The sequence below is a fragment of the Simochromis diagramma genome, unplaced genomic scaffold (genome assembly GCF_900408965.1).
Source record: "Simochromis diagramma unplaced genomic scaffold, fSimDia1.1 OVJJ01000205.1, whole genome shotgun sequence".
Taxonomy (NCBI): Eukaryota; Metazoa; Chordata; class Actinopteri; order Cichliformes; family Cichlidae; genus Simochromis; species Simochromis diagramma.
The window spans coordinates 5,476,643-5,498,166 of record NW_024386782.1 but is presented as its reverse complement, the minus strand read 5'-3'; the positions used below and the strand labels follow the sequence as shown (position 1 = coordinate 5,498,166).

Below are 21,524 nucleotides of genomic sequence, written 5' to 3'. Positions count from 1 at the left end.
TTTGTTTTTTTTGAAATAGCCAGGTGCAACCACTTTATGTTGATGGGCTGTTCTGCTGCTTCACCACCACATAAAGTGAACAGTAATACAAGATTAAGATTTTTTTATTCATTGAAAAGGGCTAAAACTGAGGAAGGCCTGGTGGTAGACATTACACTTCTCTATATGTTTTATCTCACGTTCTTATTTATTTTTTAATTGAACCTTTGTCGTAACAACATTTTTTTTTTTTTTATTGTGAATTCGATGACCATTTTTATGAAAGAAGCTCCCTGTATAAAATTCAGACACAGCAAAATATTCCTATATAGTTACAATTAGGTCCATAAAATTTTAGACAGTGAATTTTAAATCAAACTGTCAATGTGTGAGTTAAGTAGAATTTATCTTTTTTATTTAATTAAATGGGTTTAACAGAGTGTTGCACGTTTGTACCTGTCAAACTATGTTACCTTTGTACCTAAATATAGAATTTAAAATTGGTTCTATGCTAGGTTGTCTGTTATGTGTAGACACAACAACACAACACTGGTTCATCTCTTGCTTTTATGTTTCACAGATCAGGGTTAAGTGGCTTGACAAACAAACAAAACAAAAACTAAAAAGATAAAAGCAGCTAATTCTCAAAGATAAACTTTAAAAGACCTTCAGGAAAAAAAAAAAATATTATACTGTCTGAAGATGCGGCTCAAGACCTTTGCACAGTACTGTGAAAGAGTATGAACTTTTCAAAGTTTATAAAGCATTTCAAAATAGTGTGGTACACAAGTAACTGCATATTGCTACAATCCTCTGCGCACTTAAGTTAAACTGTTTTTGTTTAATTCTAATTGACATGTTGTGCTCATGTGAACGTTACCGTGTATTTCAAGGAGTTCACAGAATTCATTACTTTTGATTTTAAATGTTCTTAATTAGGATTTCACCTGATCTGCGTTATTTTTAAAAGAAATGTCTTCCAACAGAATCATGAATTTAAACTGCTCAAACTTACACAGGGGCAGATGTACTGAAAGAATTCTTCCATTCCTATCAGTGAACTGAGTTGGTTGAATTTGCTGTTAGAACATTATTAAAGTCGTTTCCTGACACATTTTACTGATATTGGTGTCATGCAGTTTGCTGATTAAATCATTCCAGAGTCAGTAAAATTATTGTGCTTTATTTTATCTTAATCGAAATGCCCACAAGTCATTATTTTCTCGAAGAGTAGCAGAAAAAAAAAAAAAAATCAACCATTTACTGTAAACATTCACATTATTCGTATTTTTTTTAAAAATGTATTCTTCAGTAAACTCAGCGCAAAATAACACATTTCATATAGTAAACAGAAAAGAAAGAAACATTTATAGGCATCACTCCAAACCACTGGCTTAGGTTGTGTTTTGAGGTTGATCCGCGCAGTGAACCCATCAACTCAGATTGCACGCAGGTTGGTAAGAAGTTCAGATCAACCGGCCTGTCCGCCAATCTTTGTTTGACATGTGCTGTCGTCAGCCTCTGCCCTACCAAAGTGAACTGATGTAGTCACGACTAAGAAATCAAGACAAAACACTTAATATTTTGGCCAATGAAAGGGACAATTTCCAGTAAACTGACTTCACGCTCCAGTAACCACGCTTATGGCAAGCGTTTGAAAGTAACCGCTGCCCATGAGAAAGATGTCGTAAAACTGAATGTCAAGGCACTTCCCCATGTGAGGATCTTGTCTTTGAGTGACACGTTTGTGAGGCAACAAAGTAATTCAACTAAAACTATTAGAGTACATAAAAGTATTAAACACTTGGCAACTCCAATTTTACTCAGTGAAACACTCGATAAAACGTATGAGCACAGTTTACATGGTAGCTTTGGTGTTGCTGCTAACCTGGCCGGAAACCTACTGTCACTGATAATCATGTCTCATTATATATCATAGACGAGCTATGTAATCTTAAATAGTGATTTTTTTGGTCATTTCAAAGTATATTCCAGAAGGTTCCCTAGAAATGACTTCGAATAAAGTCTAGTTAGCCTGAGAAGAAAGTCAAATAAATACGAGCAAATACTTAAGCGGAAATTGAGAATGAAAAGCTTTAGATTTAAAACTTAAGAGCATCATAAATCTTCTTACTCTCAGCGTGAAAACAGATTCCATTCCAGCTGTTTAGGCCTTACAACAATAGGAATTCATATTTATTTGGGTTTAAATGATGGAATAATTTTCCTTATATTTAGTCTCAAATTAGAGTACCTTCAAGGAAACCTTCTGGAACGTTATTAGGAAATTACAGACCTATAAAACAGAGCCATATACTCTTTAAAAATAACATTATTTAAAGTTTTTTTGACAGCTTAGTAGAGTTTGGTCCATCATAGGACTTTAAATATGATTTGTACTTGTTTTTCTGTATTGTTTGTATACATCAATAAATAAAAAATACTTCATCTGGTAAATAGAATTACTTATGTCACACTTGTAAAACTATAATAAACCTATGAGGTGTGCAGTGAGTAACACTTGAATTCAAATAAACATCTTAGACAGGCAATCTCTTGTGGTTAAGCTCAAGTAACAAAAGTTAAAACACCCTTCCATCATTGATTTGAGTTTCTTAAGGAAACGAATTGCACGCCGTGACAAGAGCTGTTGTCACTTTCTGTTACTTCGCTGATCACCACGCTTACAGTATTTCTCAATCACGCACAAGTTCTACATGAACTGGAGTTGCCAAGTCGCTGTCACAGGTACTGAAGTGTGAGGTTAGGGGACCAAACGGGGTGAAACCAAGGTAAAATCAGTACAGTACCCCACAAAGCTGCCTGCAAGTAGAGCTAACGTGTAGCCTTTGACTTGAGCTTTGATTTTTGTACGCAGGAAATAGAACCAGGCGTTTCCACATAAAATACCCACAATTCCATTTTTACTATTTACAAACTCATAAATATATAGTCTACAGTAGGAATCATTTTCCCCCCAAACGATCATACAAAAAACAACAGACCATAAAAAACTCTGAACACAAATAAAATAGATTATTTCTATCAAAAGAAAGAAAAAGAAAAACAAAAGAATTAAAATGTATTCATATTCCTTTGGAGTGTTTTGCTTTGTTGATCTGTAGCAGTACTTGTGATGTCAAGCCCTCGGGAGATTTTAAGACCTGAGTGTCTTCAGTCAGGTGCAGATCACAATAGCGCTGAGATCCCTGGGAGGGGACAGGCCCGAGGCCTGATTCATGTAATCCTACACTGAACATACAAAGAAAAAATTTTAAAAAAGGGGGGTAAGGTCTGGGAGAGGAGTAAAGAGAGTTAAAAGATCACAGGTCATCACCACCCTAAGATTCAGGGGACTGCTCTGACAGGGTGTTGAGCAGGTTTTTGTAGGCTGGGGAGTTCATGTAGCGGGGATACGAGTCTCTTTGCATTAGTGTGTAGATCTGCAGCTGGGCATCGTCAAAGGTGTGCGATGTGGGCTCCAGCATGTTCCTGTTAATCGTCTCGCGCACACGGGAGTCGAGGCTCACCTGGGAGTCGAGAGAATAGCCCGTTAGGGAAGAACAGCGTGTGCTCTTTTTGTGCGACAAAACCTTGAGAAATGTCACTGTTTGCTTCACGACTGAAAATTTGATGACGACCTGAAAGCTAATAGACTGTAAAGAAAAGATGGACCAGGGCTCTGTGCAGTCACTCACTGAAGCCTCCAGTGGAGCATTTTGGCTGTCACCATCTAGCAGCTGTCACCATCTAGCAGGCTTATTCAAGGCATGGATCACACCAGTAAAACCAAGAAACCTTTACAATCATGCAGTAGTGGCTTATTGTTCTGTATTCTCTGTACTGATATTTTCCCCAAGGGGACAATAAGTTACAAAATGAACACCATGCTGTATAACAAAAAGAATCTAAACTAGTGATTAAGAGTGGAAGTGCATTAAGAAAGTGTCCAAACAGGAAGAAAGAAACAGGCTCATTTTTGCATTCTTAGCCACTCAGAGCCAAAGGCTGCATCCATCTTTTATATACAGTCTTTGAACTGGTTAACTTAGCTTTGCACAAAGACTGGAGTCAAGGGGAAATGGCTAACCTTTGCCTAACGCTAACAGTTTATATCACTAGATGTTTAAAGCTCAATATGTAAGGAGTGTGCTGCTGTTTCTAGATGTTCTAGATGCGCCCTCACACTCACACATACTTTCAGTATTTGTTCGAACAGGTCGCTAAATTTTGCAAAACGATTAAATCAAAGCTCTCTGACCTCTTTAGGCGATAGAATGGAGATGTAGTCTTCGTAGATGACCCGAGCCTTCTCCTCTATCATACTCTTATTGGTCTCTTTCCTGAACTCCTCACAGGCTAGCCAGAAAAGCATGTTCTCCTCGCTGAACTCAGTGCGAAGAAACTGTCGAAAAGAGTTTCTCCCCGCTGGACAGCACATCAGCTTGTCAAACGACTGCCCCCATGAGCGCACCTCCTCCAACGTGGGCTTAGGACTGTGCAGAATAAGCGAGAGAGTGCCTTTAGCCAAGAGGATGCATTTAACTACAAAAAAAAATCAAAACACATTTTTGTACAGTGATATAAGCTGACCAGTCTTCACAGTCTGTGGTCCCTTCCTTGACGTCATAAGATGCCTTTCGGTTCCTATCATCTCGATCTTCATTCCTAATGGTAACACAGACATATAAACATACTTGGTGTGCGAAATAAGAATTTTATACTATTACAGTTACTATGAATACATTTAGCTTTCCTCCATTTTATTAGCAGGTGTGCTTACAAAGAAGCTCTTTATTAGTATATTTATTAATCAAACAAATACATCAATAATTTATATGAAGTGCAAGTTAAATGTAGTACAACATATTCGGCCTTTAAAGTCATGCACAAGTCCACGCAGAGTGAATGTGTGTATGAAATCAAGTAATGATTATTTCTACTGTGTATGACACGTCATAATGTGTCTTCTAGGCCAAAGTGTGTATTCATGTAGCTTGATTTACTTAACCAACAGCCGTGATCACAAACATGTAAAGTTAACTATGATGAGAAGAAGCTGAGACCAATAATTGTCATTTTTGCTTGAAAACCTACTTTGTAATTTGCTGTATGCACTCTCTCTGTGTGTACACATTTAACCACCGTTTATTAAATCGTGTGAGTGTGCTCGATGTTACGTGGCTGCACTGATATCTTTGGACATGAAGCATTGCAACTGCTTTCCAAGTACTGGACGCTTCATGGGCAGCAACTAAATAGTGTCAGGATAAATGATTGACAGATGAGCTCCCTCCTAGCCTCCTACAACGGCACAAACACCAAGCGGAAACTGACTGGACAAACGCCTCTCGTGGGCTGTCCACTCCTGGCTTTTAAATCAAAGCCAGCATGGCGGTGCTTTTGCAAACTGTCTCTTATATAATGAAAATAGTTCACTTAATGGTGTTTCCAACTAGGGGTGCAGATTTATCTCAGTGGGTTAAGCAGGAGACACGTATGCTGTAAAACTAATCCAGAACACCTGGGTTTGAATCCACCCTGAGGCCACTGTCCTATCAGAAAAAGGTTAAACAGCCTCACAAAAAAAAGTTTGTTTCCCCCCCCAAAATATTTGAGGTTCAGTTGTAAGTTTAAAAGTTTCTTGCAACTTTAGCCATATGTCAGTATCGTTTAAATATGCTCTCTGTACTGTACTCAATTACAGAAAATTACAGAGTCAAATATATATTTGCCAACTACTTTGATTTTTACTCCAACTCCAACTCTAAATTTCCAGTAACACTACAGAAATCAAGACAATTAATGGGCTTATTAAAACTGTGAAATGGTCCCAGCAGATGCACTCCCTGCATGATCTTTAGTTCGTTGTTGTCACGGTGCTGCTAGATACAGATTCGCAAAAAAAAAGAAAAAAAATGTCAAGCCCATGAAGCACAAGCTGAATCCTGCGGTTGAGACACGGTAGCTGAGAGTGTCCTGCCTTGTGTGCAATAATGTCGGCCATGTTTGTGCCACAATTGGTGATTTCTCAGTTGGGGAAACACCTACCAGGAACAGCTACAGCAGCAACACCAGCAGAAGCAGCATGCATTCGAGCCCCGTGGGTTAGCCTGGCCCGGCTGGTCCTGCTGGGCCGGTGCAGTTCCCCCCGCTGCCGACTCCTGCTGCACCGACATCTGCCTCTTTCGCATCTCCATCCGCTCTGATCCCATGGGCTATAGACAGAGGGGAGGGGAGAGGGAGGCGCTGAGTTCAGACTGTTCATGTCAGAAATAGTATTCAACAGAGATTTTGTCTTGTAAGAAAAATCTCTTGGCCTGCAATGCATTCATGTGATACAAATCAGTCCCAGGGTAACAAGGGTAGTAAGGGCATCACTGGGTGTTCTGACAGCAGAGCTGATGATAGTGTGAAATCCTGATCACGAGTCTATTTTTCCCCCTGGTACTTTCACCAGGACAGATTCATCAAATGTATTTAGATTTGCCTCACAGGTTGACACCAATCTGTTTCTTAGATGGGCTGCTGATGCTTTCTGGTCGAAGCATGTGCCAGCATCCCCAGAGGTCTCGCTGCAAAGGAATGCTGTTTTGAGGAAACAAGTATGGAGTAACACTTTGCTGATTTTGTTTTGCCTGCTGCCAAATACGCACCCGCCAAGAACATTTCAGTCTTTCTAATCTCAAACTGGCTGTGTGCTCCCTCACACACTCCAAAAAAACAGAGAATGGATTTTAGACCATAGGTTCGATATCTGTAATCCAACATGTAAAATATCCCATTTGTGAACGCCTTGTTGTAAAAGCACCACATTAAAAGATTTACAATGCTCACTGAATCCAAGTGGAGCAATAAATTAAATACACTTGCAAATATTGAAAACATTTGCCTTTTTTCAGGGGGAGTGAGGAGGGATTTGTAGTTGACAAGCTCAGATTGTCATGAACCTCTGGGCTACATTTATCATGTACATGAGTAATTACTGTGACTATAGGTCTGTAGTGTATTCATCAGAATCCCCTTGGTGTGTAGGCCTATAGACTACAGACAGGCTATGCTCAGAGAATGACTTCTTGTATGATTTTAACAAATGTGTCATCATCAGGTCAGGCACTGCCAAATCCTGTCAGATCATTTATGTAACAAAGCTGTCGGCATCATCCGGCCACTACCTGACACAAGAAATGATGCTTAAAAAAAATGTCTAGAGATTTGGTCCACGGGTGGCGGGGAGGGCTGAAGGCGCAGCTTGCAAATCTATAACCGCAGCATCGCTCTATCACATCCTTCAGAGAATACAATACCGTTAGGTCATTTCTAAAATGGATCCGTGTTCTCACTCAGATTCGGAGCTGGCTTCAGCTGCAGATTTCGTGCGCCTTGCCGAATGGCATATTTTACGCGTTAGGTGTTCGGGTACTTCAAAGCTGACACTATTGCAGTAGGCTATGCTTCGACTCAACAGCCATAGACGATGAAATGGGGGGGAGGAGGAGGTGGTGGTGGGGGGGCTCGTATCAATTCAGAGAATAAATCACGATAACGCCAAATAAACCGCTGTTCTCCTTCACAGCGGCATAAACGTGGACGACACTGAGGTTTAATGGCCCCTGGGCGATTTCACAGCAGAAACCATTGCATTAGCAAGTCGCGAATCATATCAATGGAAAGTGCCACCACGAAGAACCGTAGAGCTTCATCGCCCTGGACAACCACCGAAAAGACACTGCCTAGACCCGTTAAAAGCCCGCTGTACAGCTAGATAGTTACATGCCATTAAAGAAAAAAGAAAAAAATACCCATGAAACGGCCTCAAACGCTCCGCTCACAACATGTCAGTGCAACGATACATCGCTTTTTCTACCAGTACTTACAATTTCACCATGTATGCACAGCGAGAAGAGGTAATTCTTTGCCTTGATTACATCCGATGGCACATAAGGCTTTCCCCCCCCCAACCGGCTGCTTCAAGTCAGTACGCATGCGCCCTCTCTCAAGCTCGTAGTAGACCGACGAAGAGCATAAAACCCTACAGTATGGCACAGGTTTGCTGAGCAGGTACTGAAAGACTCCAGTAAGAGACCATTATAGGAATAACTGCGTGAGGCAAGTTTATTAGAAACTCGTACCAGGTATATAAATAATAAACTAATAAAACATCCATTAACGCTACTGCTATTAAAAAATCTCAACATATTTAACAAGAATACCAGGGGGGAAAAACACTTTTTAGTCGGGGTGACTGCGCCAGTGAGGCTTTGCTTGAAGTCGCTGTCTGTGGTGCTGAAACCTTCAGCGGCTAATGAAGTGCACCACTGCGTTCAGCTAAACCCTGCAGGAGGATGGCATGACTTTGCCAACTAATGTTATATCATTTGTGAAGTTTAGTGTGACATTACGTCGTGAGAGAAACCCCGGAGCTCATATTTCAACGCATGGATACGCCATGCACAAATTCAGATGCATACGGTATGTTTTATCCGCTCACAGGAGAATATATTTGTTTAAACGCTTTAAAGGCTTAACCAGAAACAGGGGAGGGATCACGAAACTATATATTTGAATACTGTTGCAATACTTCTACCTCTAAATCCTTTCAATGTGAATTGTCTCTTTTTGGATATAAGTGAATAGCCTTCTATTTCCTCCTCTATCCCCCCCTTAATTTCCTTTCCTTTACAGAGTATAATCTATCAGACTTACGTGTTTTAATCCACAGCACAGGCCTGCGACCCGTGTTATTCTAAAAGACAACACTGCCACCTGGAGGTTGACTGAGCTACGGCACTAACACGATGTGCTCCGTCCATCTACAACATAGGAAGACACCATATCCTGCTGACTTAAAGTGTGCCCATGGATTTCAACATGGAAAGCTTTTTGGAGTGTTATGAGCTTTCACTTGGTTTTCCCTGATCATTTTACACATGTGCACAGGCATTACAGAGTATAATTATGCAGTACAATATATTTTCATACATCTTCAGTGTGATCCATTATATGCTATTAATGACACTTTTGCTTTGACTATAGGCCATGTATTGCTTTTTTACTATCACCAGGTGGCACTCTGCCCACAATACCTGTCTTTTCTGCAGAACTAAAGTGTAACACACCCAGTTTATTCCTCTTAATTTACACCAGAGCTTTTGTGCGGTGTCTTTTGGGGCCATGTTGCCAGTCAAGATGCCTCCTGGTGCCCTAAAAAATAATCTCACCAATTCCACTCTGGTATAAGAAGTGGTACAAAATGTGAGTGTGGAGACTCCATGGAGAACTGTTCTTACACTTTCTGCAAAAACCCAGTACTGTTCTATGACACTGCCAGTGGCTCCACTTGGGAAACAGACATTCATCTGTTCTGTTATTTTATCAAAAAAGGGGGCAAAGAGTGAATTTGTTTCCTGCTCGCATTATTTACTTTGTGACTGAGCTCAACCGGGGTGCACTTAGAGCACTGACACGTCTTTATTACCCCCGAGATGTTATCATGTGACTTTCTCCACAGCACTTCATTTAACACCTCCCCTTGTGTTCACGTTAGACCCACAGATAGCCCTGTGAGATTGACACATGCACGTACACACAAGCAATAAATGATGCTTATGTGGGTGTATGCTTTAACGCACACACACTTCCTCAGATGGCACAAGGCCGAGCAGAAGTGGGAGTTTGCCTGAACACACAAGGTCACAAAGGAGAATAGGACGACAGAGCCGTGTGACGAGATGAATAGAATCTTTCAGTGGGTGATTAAAGTGATTCAAGTCATTGTGTGGGTTAAAGGGAGACAGAATGAACTTTAGATTTGATTACTGGAGCTAAATATGCAGGTAGGTTCTGGAGACGGTCTATGGTTACCAACTTAAACACTTCAAGAGATCATGCATGGTATCTGTGAGAAGCTGTTCAATCAAATCAATCAATCAAATATAATTTTATCTCTCTTTGAATCTAACTTGCCATTTTTGTTTTTTTGTTGTTGTTGTTTTGTAATAAATTGTTCTGTTCCCCTGAAGTGTGTTGATCAAATTGCTGTTTGCACTCTAAATGTCAGACTCAGTTTAATCATGCCAAATCAGTTTTGCTAATTATTGTAACTGAGTCACAGATTCATCACTTCTTTTGCTTTTAAATTTAACATCACTTTATCTACGTAACAGCTACGTCACAGAGGGATCCAGTTCAGCACAATTATTTAGAGGCAAATAAATTTGTTTCAGGATAATTTAAACAATTTTAATACTTTGCAGGACAAATAATTTTGTAGCTTTGTGCACAGCAACATCCTGTAATACTGGCTCCGCTTTCTTTAATGTCATGAAAATCTTGTTTGTAATTTTGAGTTTTACAGTCCATTCAGAGCCTATGCTGATCTCTGGAGCTGAATGGAGTCATAGACATTTCATTTCTCATATGCTAATGTTTAAGTTTATTTCAAAGGTACAATGTACTTTTGCATGACCACTTATGCCCATCATGCAGTTATGCCAGATTTAGCCATGTGGTTATTTTCATCTGCGGTTGTTGGCAGGTGGCATTTACACACAATGAAATAAAATGCAAAGGAATATATGAATAAACATGAGCCTGAAGCAAAACCTATAACCATACAACATATCAAACAAATGTCAAAAGCAAGTATAAAATTCACAAACAAAAGCACATGAACACGATTACAAAAGGTTTTCACGCCTGTTATGAAAAAGCCAACTGCAGAAAAGCACTGAAAAGCATTTTAAAATGCATTCTCGTCTATATGGATGTTTTGAATTTTGGTTAAAGAACTTATTTTTCACTAATATGGGGATGGTGTGCATCCTCATAGACGGGAGGTCACCATGGGACAACATAATAATAAGTAACTGTAAATAACTGTAACATAAATAAAAATAATAAACTGGGAGGGAACTTGTTTAAGCATTGCTGTATAGAATATGTATGTCTATTCCCAATGCCAGAAAGTAAGCGCAGTCTTGGCTTCTCCATTTTAATTTGATTTCACATCTTTGTTCATTTGCATTAATGTGAACGCTGCTGGAACATTCGCTCAGGTTGTTATTCTTTCATGTATTGCGAATCAATTCTGTTGCCTTGCTCCATGCACACTGTCTGTTGTATCTCTGCCGAACCTGGAGGAGGAATGGAAGGCCCTTTTCTTTCTCGCTCTTTGAATTGAAGTGTCTAAGGACACAGAGTGATCGGTGCTGTGTACCAGTAGCTCAGTTTGACTCAAGAAAGTTAGTGAACACAGAAAGCATCATTCTCTGCTTGAGTCCGCCAGCAGTCACAAAATGGAAAGAGGTCCAGTGACCTCTTTGAAGTAAAGGTTAAGAGCTCTGGCCTTTTCCGGATTGGCAATTATAATTTTTGTAATTCTGTCTGAACTTTGTCTCTTTGCAATTGGAGCATAATTAAACAATCACTTGTAAATGAATGAAATTTCTTTCACAGTTGGTTTTGAAAAAAGCTGTCCGAATATGATAAAGTGTTGCTAAGATAACAACGGGCCAAGCCATTTTTTGGTAGAAAATAAGTATCCATGTGCCAAAGGTGAAGTTCATTATCCAAAACAAATCAAATAAACTCCATAGTCGATCATTTTAATAGCCTGATATCAAAAGCTGCACATGAATGCTCTTCACTGTGACAGACTGAGCATAGACTTAGTAGACTCAGAGTTATTCTGACGTGAAGCTACGTCAGGGTGTCCTGGCGATCTGAAGGTTTCAACCTGCGCGTCACTGTCCGCGGTTTGAAATCAGATTGAGACGTTTGCTGCAGCTCGGTGACAGACTGACAAAGCCCCGATTTTTAAGTTAGTTATCTGCATCTGCTAAGGCAAGATAACTCCTTACTTGCTCTCATCAGTATATGTTAATAGAAAATGTGTAACCCAGTGCTTTATCATTGTCTACCATGAGAAGGGTTTTTATGGCTTTCTAAGATTGATGTTAACATCCACAAGTTCTCCACTGACTCCTCTCTCATTATGGAAACAGCTCCCTTGTCCTCACATGTCTCTTACAATCCCTTCCCCACTGTGAATAGCAACACGACTCTCCTTACTACAGAAAGCCATTGGAAATCTTTGTTTATCCCTTTACCGAGAATGATTCTGTTGCCAAACTCCAAGCAAAATCACATTGTAAGCCTGTGAGTGTATCCACAACACTCTGATTCGGTCATTACTTATTAAATATCGCACTGAGATGTTAATGCAGGTTGTCAGCCATTTTTGTGTGACTGACCATGTGATTTGGTTTTTAGATTTCTAATGACTTGTATCACACTATTTCAAGGCACGCTATCTTTTAATCTTCTTAAGCCCCGTTCAAACAGGAAGTGCATCCCTGAATAGAAGTTTGGCATGAAGCAAAAAAAGCTGATGATGCTACAAGAGCAATCTGGTTGCCGTAACAACAAAAGATAGCATGAAGGATGTCTCATTTGCTGAGGATTACAATAGTCAACAGTAGTATTCTGTTAATTTTTAGATATCTTGTGTTGATTATTGGCGCTGTATTACATAAGAACCATACTGCTAAGCATGTTGAAAATTCTGTAAAATATATTCAGAGGAAAACGTATTAAATTGTTATAGAGTTTTAGGTTTACTTAATTAGATAGAGACTGCATGAGTTCCATGAAAATTAGCTCCAAATAAAATGGTAGTAGTAGAATTAGTATTAGTGCTATATATAACAATAAATAATCATTTTAAAAAGCAATAGAAAAAAACAAACAAAAACTACACATCCATACCTCAAGGCACACCATCTCCTGTTCCTCTCGGTCTGGGTCATTATAGTTGACTGGGTACCCCGCACCATGCCGGCAGGCCCGGACCAGTCCCCGTATCCGCTGCCACATCAGGGCCCTAGTGCGTTTGATCCCCCGCAGTGTAGACGTGGGCCTGATCTCCCACTGCCTCACCGCTCTAGCATATGGCATGCTCCGACCATGAGGCCTCACTCACCACGTGAGGCTCAAGTCTCTTTGAGATCATAAGAAATCCACACTTTTCACTCCTTTCATCTCTATGTTGTCCCGGCATCCGTTCTGTAGCACATCGCAACAGAGAGAGCGAGAGGTGGGGAAAAGCATGAGCGACCCTGACGAAGAGAACAGTGTTTACAAGGGAGAGGGCAGAAGGGGATTAGGACAATGTCCCCAGTGGATGCAATCCTGATTCCTCTGTGCTTTAGTGCGTCTCACCAGCTTAGGCCAGATTAAGCCTGGAGGTCTTAGTGTCTGAGTTAGATGGACAGTGAAGGGACTAGTGGTAGACCTGGAATCATTTGTGATTGTAAATGTTGAATTCTATTCCAATGGAAATTGTTAAATGGACCTTGTAGAAGAAACATTTAGCAAAAATAAGTCTAACGCTATTGATATGCACGCATACAATCTGCTGGCAACAGTGGTGCCAGCCTCTTTTTATTAGGGGTTTTACTGAGAAGATTCTGATGTGTCATACTTGTGTGCTTATTACAGACATGCATGGATCAACACAGATCTAACGTCTTTGGTGTGAGCTCTCATCTGACTTTAGTGCTCTGTCATCCACACAAATCCACAAAGTTCAAACACCTCATCAGCCAACAGCAAAGCTGATTGTGATTGATTGGCTGGTGTCTTCTCATTTCCAATCCTCTGGAATATTTTAAATGTTACAGTCTATATTTATAAATTCTACTTTCTTGTGTTAATATTTAAGCTTTTAACTTTGTCTTGGTTGTGTTTATTAGATTTCATTAGTCAACTGAAATGTAATAAATGCAACCACGACAAAATATTATCAACTGACTAGGGTAATAAATTATTTACGAGCCACCAATTTCCACCATGTGCCTGAATTATTTAGATAGGCAGATATAGAACATCTTCTTGATATGTTAATAATTTGAATAAATGAGGATTTTGATGTGAAAGAGTTCCTGCTGTAATTATATTTAAATACTGTGTTTCAAAAGGATGGCAGCACTTTCAATCTTTTTCTTCAGTAATTCGGCTACAGCTCTCAATACAATGGCAAACTGAATAAGAAATACAGGTTAAAACATGCTCAAGCAATGAACAATAAACTCTTTAAGCGGTCCCATATCAACACATGGTAAATGGCAGTGGGTCGACATTTGTAATTTAAAACCAATATGCAAGAATATTAAATGAAATATTTTATCTTTACTGTAAAGATCAGGATTTGCTTAACTGTGAGTAACTAATGGTATTTTAAAAGTGAAAGTTGTGCATTAATAATAACACTTAAGTCTTCTTCTTCTTCTGCTCTGTTAAGGGGTTGCCACAGCAGATCATCTGCCTCCATCTCACCCTATCCCTAGCATCGTCCTCTATGAGCCCATCCCTGCATGTCCTACTTGATTATGCCCATGAATCATTACTGTGGTCTTCCTCTTTTCTTCCTGCCTGGTAGCTCCATATTCAGGATCCTTTGTCCAGTGTATTCACTATCCATCCTTAGCACATGTCCAAACATGCAAAACATCTCATCTTGGCCTCCTGACCCTTGTCTCCAAACCACTTAACCTGAGCTGACTCCCTGATGTGTTCATTTCTATTCGTGTCCATCCTGGTCATTCCCATTGGAAATCTGTCTCCAAACCTTACATCTTATCAAGTCTCACTACCAACTTTTAAACCTTGCTTTACACTCTTGGTGCTGTCCTTTTGTCATAAATCACTTCTGCCACTCATCTCCACCCATTCCACCTTGCCTAAAGATGCTTCTTCACCTGTCTCGTGCACTTACTTGGATGGTTGATCCCAAATATTTACCTCATCTAATTTCCCATACGCCTTGCATGTTGAACTTTCTTTTCTTTCTTCTCCCTCTGATTTGCACACATGCATTTTGTCTTTTGTCTACTGACTTTCATTGGCCCTCCCTCCAGTGCAAATCTCCACTTCTCACTTAAGTCAAAACTGCAATAAGGAAAAACAAAAGTGTATCATATGTTACTGGGTTGTTAGTGTTGCATTAATAGTAAGTAATTAAGTAGGTAGTACATTACTGATGATAATGACTGGGGAGAAAGTAATTTAAAATACTTTACATATGCTGAATTTGGAAATTAAAAAAAGAACTCACTATATGTCTCAATACAAACTCCTAATCTAAAAAGAAATTTACATATTTCGACCGCAGTAAGAAAGAAAGTATAATTTTTTTCCCCCCGAGTACTGCCTTACAACAAATATATAAAGTAGGAAGAAAAGTAGTTAATAGTAGTAGTTAGTAGTTAATGTACGTATGCATTAAACACAAAGCTACTTTCTGGATTTCTGGATTCGTTTTTTATAGGCAATTCTTATTTGGCATTTATTAAGATCTTGTTCTCCCTAACTGTTACACTAAGGTGATGTGGTAATCCAAAAATACAAAAGCTGACACTCTTCCGCTCTGAAGACCGCACTGCACACTGAAGTGCATGCATGTGACTGACTGACTGTCACATGACGGATCGTGACGCTGTGTTGTAGTCAGTCAGCTGTTCATTCATATAGCTCAGAAGCTGGGTAAGAAATTTAACCGAGTTTATACTCTGTTGTTCGTTGACGCATCGATTAAGTTTTTAGCGGGCAAAAAGTGTGTTTCTGAATCTTGCTTCCGGTGTAGCTGTTATAATGTGGGCTTTTTACAGAATTGCTTTGAAGCTATATTAGCACAGCTAGCTTATCTTAGCATTCTTAGCTTGTTTTGCAATCGGTTAGCTCTGAGCTAACGATGTTTGCGTCGCCCTTGACGTTAATAAATGACATATTTGTTTGTACAAACCGTGTTAGGCTACAGTTTAGGCACAGGTTGGTGCCAAAAGCTATGTCATAAGTTGTTTTATCACAGCTCTCAGGAAGACAAATGTATGACTTGATGTGACATTGGGCAAGCTAGTTGCCTAGCTTGACCTGCTGCTGCTGGTTTTGTTTTTCTGTTTAGCCATTTAAATTAAAACAATAAAACTGCACGAAAATGTTTAATATATCCACACACGAAGAAAGAATAATGCTATAAAATAGCTTTCGCCCTCGCTTAAGAGCTTTATAAATAGATATCGAGCCCTGTTAGCTATTACTGCATCTTAACTGAGTATTAACAGAAGTACAGCATAAACCCAGGCGTTGTAGTTTCTGTTCTTGGTTCTCCAACTTTCCAGCTTGTAGGTAAGAAAGGGGGGGGGGGGGGTGTCACTGTACTGAATTTGAATCTGTTTCTCATAAGGTGGTGCTGGATCTCTATACGGACATATACTGTAAGGGATTTAATACAACATGGATATTCGCGGGGCTGTGGACGCTGCGGTCCCAACCAACATCATTGCTGCAAAAGCAGCTGAGGTTCGGGCCAATCAGGTCAACTGGCAGTCCTACCTTCAGTAAGTTCATATTACAACGGTACTTCATGGTAATATACACATGTAAAATAATGTAATTCAAGACAACAGTTCTGTCAGGAATTCTTCTTTTACAAATCGCATGCAATTTGGATTTTCGGAGACACTGTAAATCATAATTTTGTTTGACTATATGTGTATCTTCTTTCGAGCTATGGTATCTGCATTGTAGTGGGCTAAATTATATTGGAAGGCGTGTCTTGTATTTTGTTCTCACCAATTACATATATTTCTCTGCTCTTTCATTGTCACCACATCCAAAGGTTTTCTTTCTTTGCTGTTTGTTTATAATTTTTTTTATTTTTTATTTTTTTGCATTAATGGGAAATCTATGCTGTAGGTAGGGTACATCGTGACTGTAAACCCCTCTGAAACCCTTAAATGTAATGTTATTCAGTTGTAACCTGACATAACCTTGGATGTCATATTAATGCAGCCCGCAAACACTGGGATTGGCCTGTTCAGTAGCTGACACAGATAGACAGACAACCATTCATGATCACATTCACACATACAGACAATTTAGAATCACCAAGTAACCTAACCCCCTGCGTGTCTTTGAACAGTGAAAGAAAGATTACCTGGAGTGAGCCCACACAGAGATGGGGAGAGCATTCACTCCACACAGAAAGGCCCCAGACTGAATTTGAACCCTGTTGCCTCAGCTTTGAGACAGTGGGTAACCATGTTCTAAATCGGAAACAAAAATAACCCACTTTCATGGTAGCTATCAGTAGACTGCAGGTTTTTCACGTGTAAGTTTAGCTTCCTGGTCTCATCTTCTCCAGTTGTCGATATTGCTTTGTGGCCCCCACATATCTGAAATTAAATCTAGGTTTCTGTTTTTGTTGTTGTTGTGTATGTTGCCTGAGAGTTAGTGTGTCAAAATCTTATTAAGCTGAGCTGTCACTTCATGAATATTTATTTTTTTCTGCATACTTTAATGGTCTTAGTGCTGGCTACGTCCTGTAATCTAAAATAGCTAAGCTCCTTTTCTTGGACTGAGATTCATTGTCTTGAGTGATACTTCCTTTTTTAACAAGTATGTGTTAGTAAAGAAGGGATGATTTGTGACTCATAAAAAAATCTTCAGATTTAATTCAGCTTTGAATAAGTGTGGTCACACTATTGGCATGTTTTTGTTTTTTTGTTTTGTTCTGTTTTTACAACATCTGCCGTTACAGAACCTGCTGTGCTTTGTCTTGACTAGGAAATGTGGTATATTGTGGTCAGTTGACATTATTGTTTACGTTGCCCCTTGCAATTCAAAGGATCATGTTAGTGACTGAGCAAATCCCAATCCTCCAGTGAGTGTCTTTGTTTGAGTGTAGCAAATCATTGCACACATTACAGTACCAAGTAATTAAAAATGTATTTAGAATTAAAATTAGTGCTGTCAGCGTTAATCTTGTTAAAATGACGTTTACGCCATAACCGCATTAACACGGCAAATCTCAGTTAGCAATCGCCCCGTGCCTGGGGGCTGCACAGCGTTAGCACGGTTAGCATAACGGAGATTTGCTGCGTTAATGTGGTTATGGCGTTAACGTCATTTTAACGAGATTAACGTTGACAGCGCTAATTAAAATATAACTTTCAAGATAAATATCATAAATTATTTCAAAACACAAATGCTAGAACTTAAAAAATCCACAAAAAGTCCACAAATCTCAGGCTCAGTGGGAGAACGTTCCAGAGTCTGGGGCAACTGTTGCAAAAGGTCTTGTCTCCTTTAATTTTCAGCCTTGTGTGATGCACAGCCAGCGGGCCCTGATCATATGACCTTAGGGACCTGCTGGGGTGGTATGGATGTAAACGTTCATTGATGTACACTGCTGCCTGTCCATGCAGAGCTCTAAAAGTCAGAGCAGGAATATTAAAGTAGACTCTAAAGTTAATGTGAAGCCAGTGCAGTGGAATCAGTAATGGTTTTACATGTGAGTGCTTAGAATAAAACAATTAGAATTAAACAATAGATTACAGTAGTCCAGATTTGATGATATAAAGGCATTTTGGCAATATTTCTTAACCGGTAAAACCAAGAGCAAACCAGAGGTATAATTTGAGCATCCAGAGTGAAAGTTGAGTCAAAAGTTATAGGTTGTGTTATCAGGTTCCTGATAGAAGATATAGCAAGAGGACCTAGAATTTCCATTACTTTAGTCTCAAATCTCAGAGGCGCAGACAAGGACTTTTTATTATTAAGTTGGAGAATATTGTCAGCCATCCAACTTTTAATAGAGTCTAAGCCCCCATGCGTGATCTGAATCTTAGAAACCTCTTGGGGATAAAAAGAAATACTGAAAACATATGTGTGTAGCAGTGATAAGAAAAGTCCTTAAAAGTGCTCAAAACGTGCTGAAGAGGGAGCAGATATAACAGAAACAATAAGGAGAAGAGCTGTTTCGGTGGAATGAGCTCTACAAAAGCCAGACTGCAAATTATTAGGAGTGCTGCATTTGTCCAATTTTATCTTTGTATTAATGTGGAAATCATGTCATGATTTTTTTAGAAGTCAAATGATCTCAACAGAGGACTGTGAATTCATCAAGAAGTTTGAGGTGGCCAGCTCTGATCAGAAACAAGTCATTCTGACCAATGAGGGGCATCAGGTATAGAGTCCTTTTCTACTGTCTGTCCATTTTATGTGCTTCATCAGTGTTAACATTCAGGGAATTCATACCACCTCTTTTAGATGTTTTCAGCCTTATAGATTAAGCAAAAACCAGTCACAGTGAGGAGTCTTAGTTATGCCATTTCAGATAAATGATGGCATTACATCAAAACAATGAACATTAATCATCTCCCTTCATAAGCAGTTGGACAGCTGAACACTGTGCTAATTTAGCATTTACCGTGCAATCTTGAAAGTTTTTTGTAGCATTTCATAGTTGTGCAATTTTACTGAAGTTACATGTCTTTTTTAATCACTGTTGATGTGACAACTTCCTGTTTTTTTTTTTTTGTTTTGTTTTTTTTTAATATTTTCTGCCTGTGTCCATCACTAACAAGACAGCACCAGCTCTTGTGTTTGCTTGTGTTGTTCTGTTATCTGTAAGATCGCAGCTTGCTGTGAATTGAATTCCTACCAATCTATTTCAGACACACTGCTTTGCATTATGTTTACCTGAGCTTGAATCTCTTCAGAGGTTCAGTGCAGAATTTTTAAAATACATATGTGCTTTTTTTCTGTTTTTGCCCAGTGTGCAAAGACCTTTCTAAACCTGATGGCTCACATCTCCAAAGAGCAGACGGTCCAGTACATCCTGACTCTGATTGATGACACCTTGCAGGTACACAGACAGAACCACTGACCTGGGACAAATGGAATATGCATGTACAAACCTACTATCTATATATATGTAGACAAAGATACTGAGATTCATGCTCTTTATATAGAGGGTGTGAATGGTTCACAGGTCACATTGCTTTACCCTCACATAGACAGACTTGTGATTTAGGTTTTCGAAGCACTCTTAGCCTTGCTAAGTTTCTAGAAAAGCTAAAATAAAACTATTAAAGGTCCCCCTTGTGCTTGGATTATAGAATCAACTCAAGCGTGGGTTAGTAATTATTGAAAACGAAAACAGAGATTTACATCTTTAAACACACAAGTGGTATATTTGGAGGCTTGGCTGATGAGAGTTGTGATTGAAATCTCAGGGGTTCTGCAGCATTCCTGGAAAATAGGTGTCTAATACTAAAATCTCAGCAGCTACAGCGATAACTGGAGAAAACTGATTAAACCTTTAATAATGGCATTAGCCATCGGGACAATCACGTTTCTATTAACATTAGATAATTTTCTTCAAAATATTGTGTTCCTATAAAATAGATTGTCTGTCAGGCAGTCAGTTGTTTAGTATTCATGTGCACAACCCAAGAGCTCATCCAATTAAGTTTTATTTTTATTGTCTCGCAGGAGAACCATCAGAGGGTGAACATCTTCTTTGACTATGCCAAAAAGACAAAAAACACCGCCTGGTCCTACTTCCTTCCAATGCTGAATCGTCAGGATCTCTTTACTGTCCACATGGTGAGTTAGAAACAGAACAAGTCACATCCAGACAATTTTTGTAAATTGTGCACGTGTACACAGTGGACGGTGACCCAGGCGGAAAAACATTTGTGGTCTTGTAAAGCAGGATCATAGTGTACTTAATAGAATACTCTAAATTAGCTGGTATATTCTATTATATTTTTAGAGCCATACATTTTTCATAGATGTCTCTGTTTCTAATCATGGCAAGGCATCAATAATTCCTCACAAAGCAACCTTCCACGTTTTCCTTAAAAACAGGCAATTAAATGTAATGACTTCTCGCTGCCACTCTTTTCTAATAAAGAATGGCCACCTAATGACAAACTGAGTACTATGATAGGGCAAAGCTTAATTAAGAATACCAGCCAGATGGCATCCAGCAGGTGGGCTTAATGTGACCCCAAGTCTATGACACAGCACTTAACTCAATCAAACTGTCATGCTGAGTCTTGTTTTTAAATTACAGGCTTGATGTTTCTCTCCTGGCCAAGAGGAAATTGGAGAACTGAAATTGTTTCTGTCTCATTACAGAACACTTACCAAGCTGAAATTGTTTATGAGTCAGTAGCTGTGGCCTCAATCATATATATATATATATATATATATATATATATATATATATATATATATATATTATGCCCAGATCATATAATGATAATTTATATAGTGCTTTTCTATTCTTACAGCCTATTTGCTTTAGACGACACACTGCATTTTTAGAAAATACATTCATACAGTGCTTTATTCTGTGCATTCTATCCATCTCACACAGCCAATTTAGAGTAACCAATGAACCTAATATATAAGTCTTAGAACTGTTACAGGAAGCTGGAGTACCTGCAGAAAACTCGTATGCACAGGAAAAACATGCAGACTCAGAGAATATGTAAACTCCCATAGAGAATGCTGTGGATAATATTAAGCTTATTTCCTTTGCTTCCTTATCTTAATACTTGAACGTAACACTTGAAAGGTAAAAAACACCTCAAAATATATTGGTATGGCAGTAATATAACAAATAGCACATTTTACATTACATACACCGTGATCTGTCAGTACTTTATATTTTATTGAGGATTTTCTGTAAA

The 21,524-nt window shown here is 39.1% G+C and overlaps 2 protein-coding genes across 4 annotated transcripts in view; one reads left to right on the top strand and one right to left on the bottom strand.

The window, feature by feature from the left end:
• Nucleotides 1–373: 373 nt before the first annotated feature.
• rgs20 (regulator of G protein signaling 20) lies at nt 374–13,546 on the bottom strand. Of its 2 annotated transcripts, none has more exons than XM_040018219.1 (5): nt 12,748–13,546; nt 6,031–6,197; nt 4,573–4,647; nt 4,241–4,475; nt 374–3,509 (listed from the first exon to the last, which is right to left on the bottom strand). In XM_040018219.1, exons 1-5 carry the CDS (start codon nt 12,934–12,936, stop codon nt 3,321–3,323), a joined length of 855 nt encoding a protein of 284 aa, XP_039874153.1. In that variant the 5' UTR covers nt 12,937–13,546; the 3' UTR covers nt 374–3,320. The 2 variants fall into 2 exon arrangements, with proteins under 2 accessions (XP_039874153.1, XP_039874162.1); XM_040018228.1 differs by lacking the exon at nt 12,748–13,546 and adding an exon at nt 7,857–8,102.
• A 1,845-nt stretch (nt 13,547–15,391) lies between these two features.
• Nucleotides 15,392–21,524, top strand: part of atp6v1h (ATPase H+ transporting V1 subunit H) — a 29,591-nt gene continuing 23,458 nt past the window's right edge. For both annotated transcript variants that reach the window (XM_040018186.1, XM_040018177.1), the window contains exons 1-5: nt 15,392–15,522; nt 16,223–16,376; nt 18,907–19,006; nt 19,598–19,687; nt 20,317–20,430. In XM_040018186.1, the coding sequence (XP_039874120.1) occupies nt 16,273–16,376; nt 18,907–19,006; nt 19,598–19,687; nt 20,317–20,430 (408 nt within the window). In that variant the 5' untranslated portion in view covers nt 15,392–15,522; nt 16,223–16,272. The remainder of the gene's footprint in view (nt 15,523–16,222; nt 16,377–18,906; nt 19,007–19,597; nt 19,688–20,316; nt 20,431–21,524) is intronic.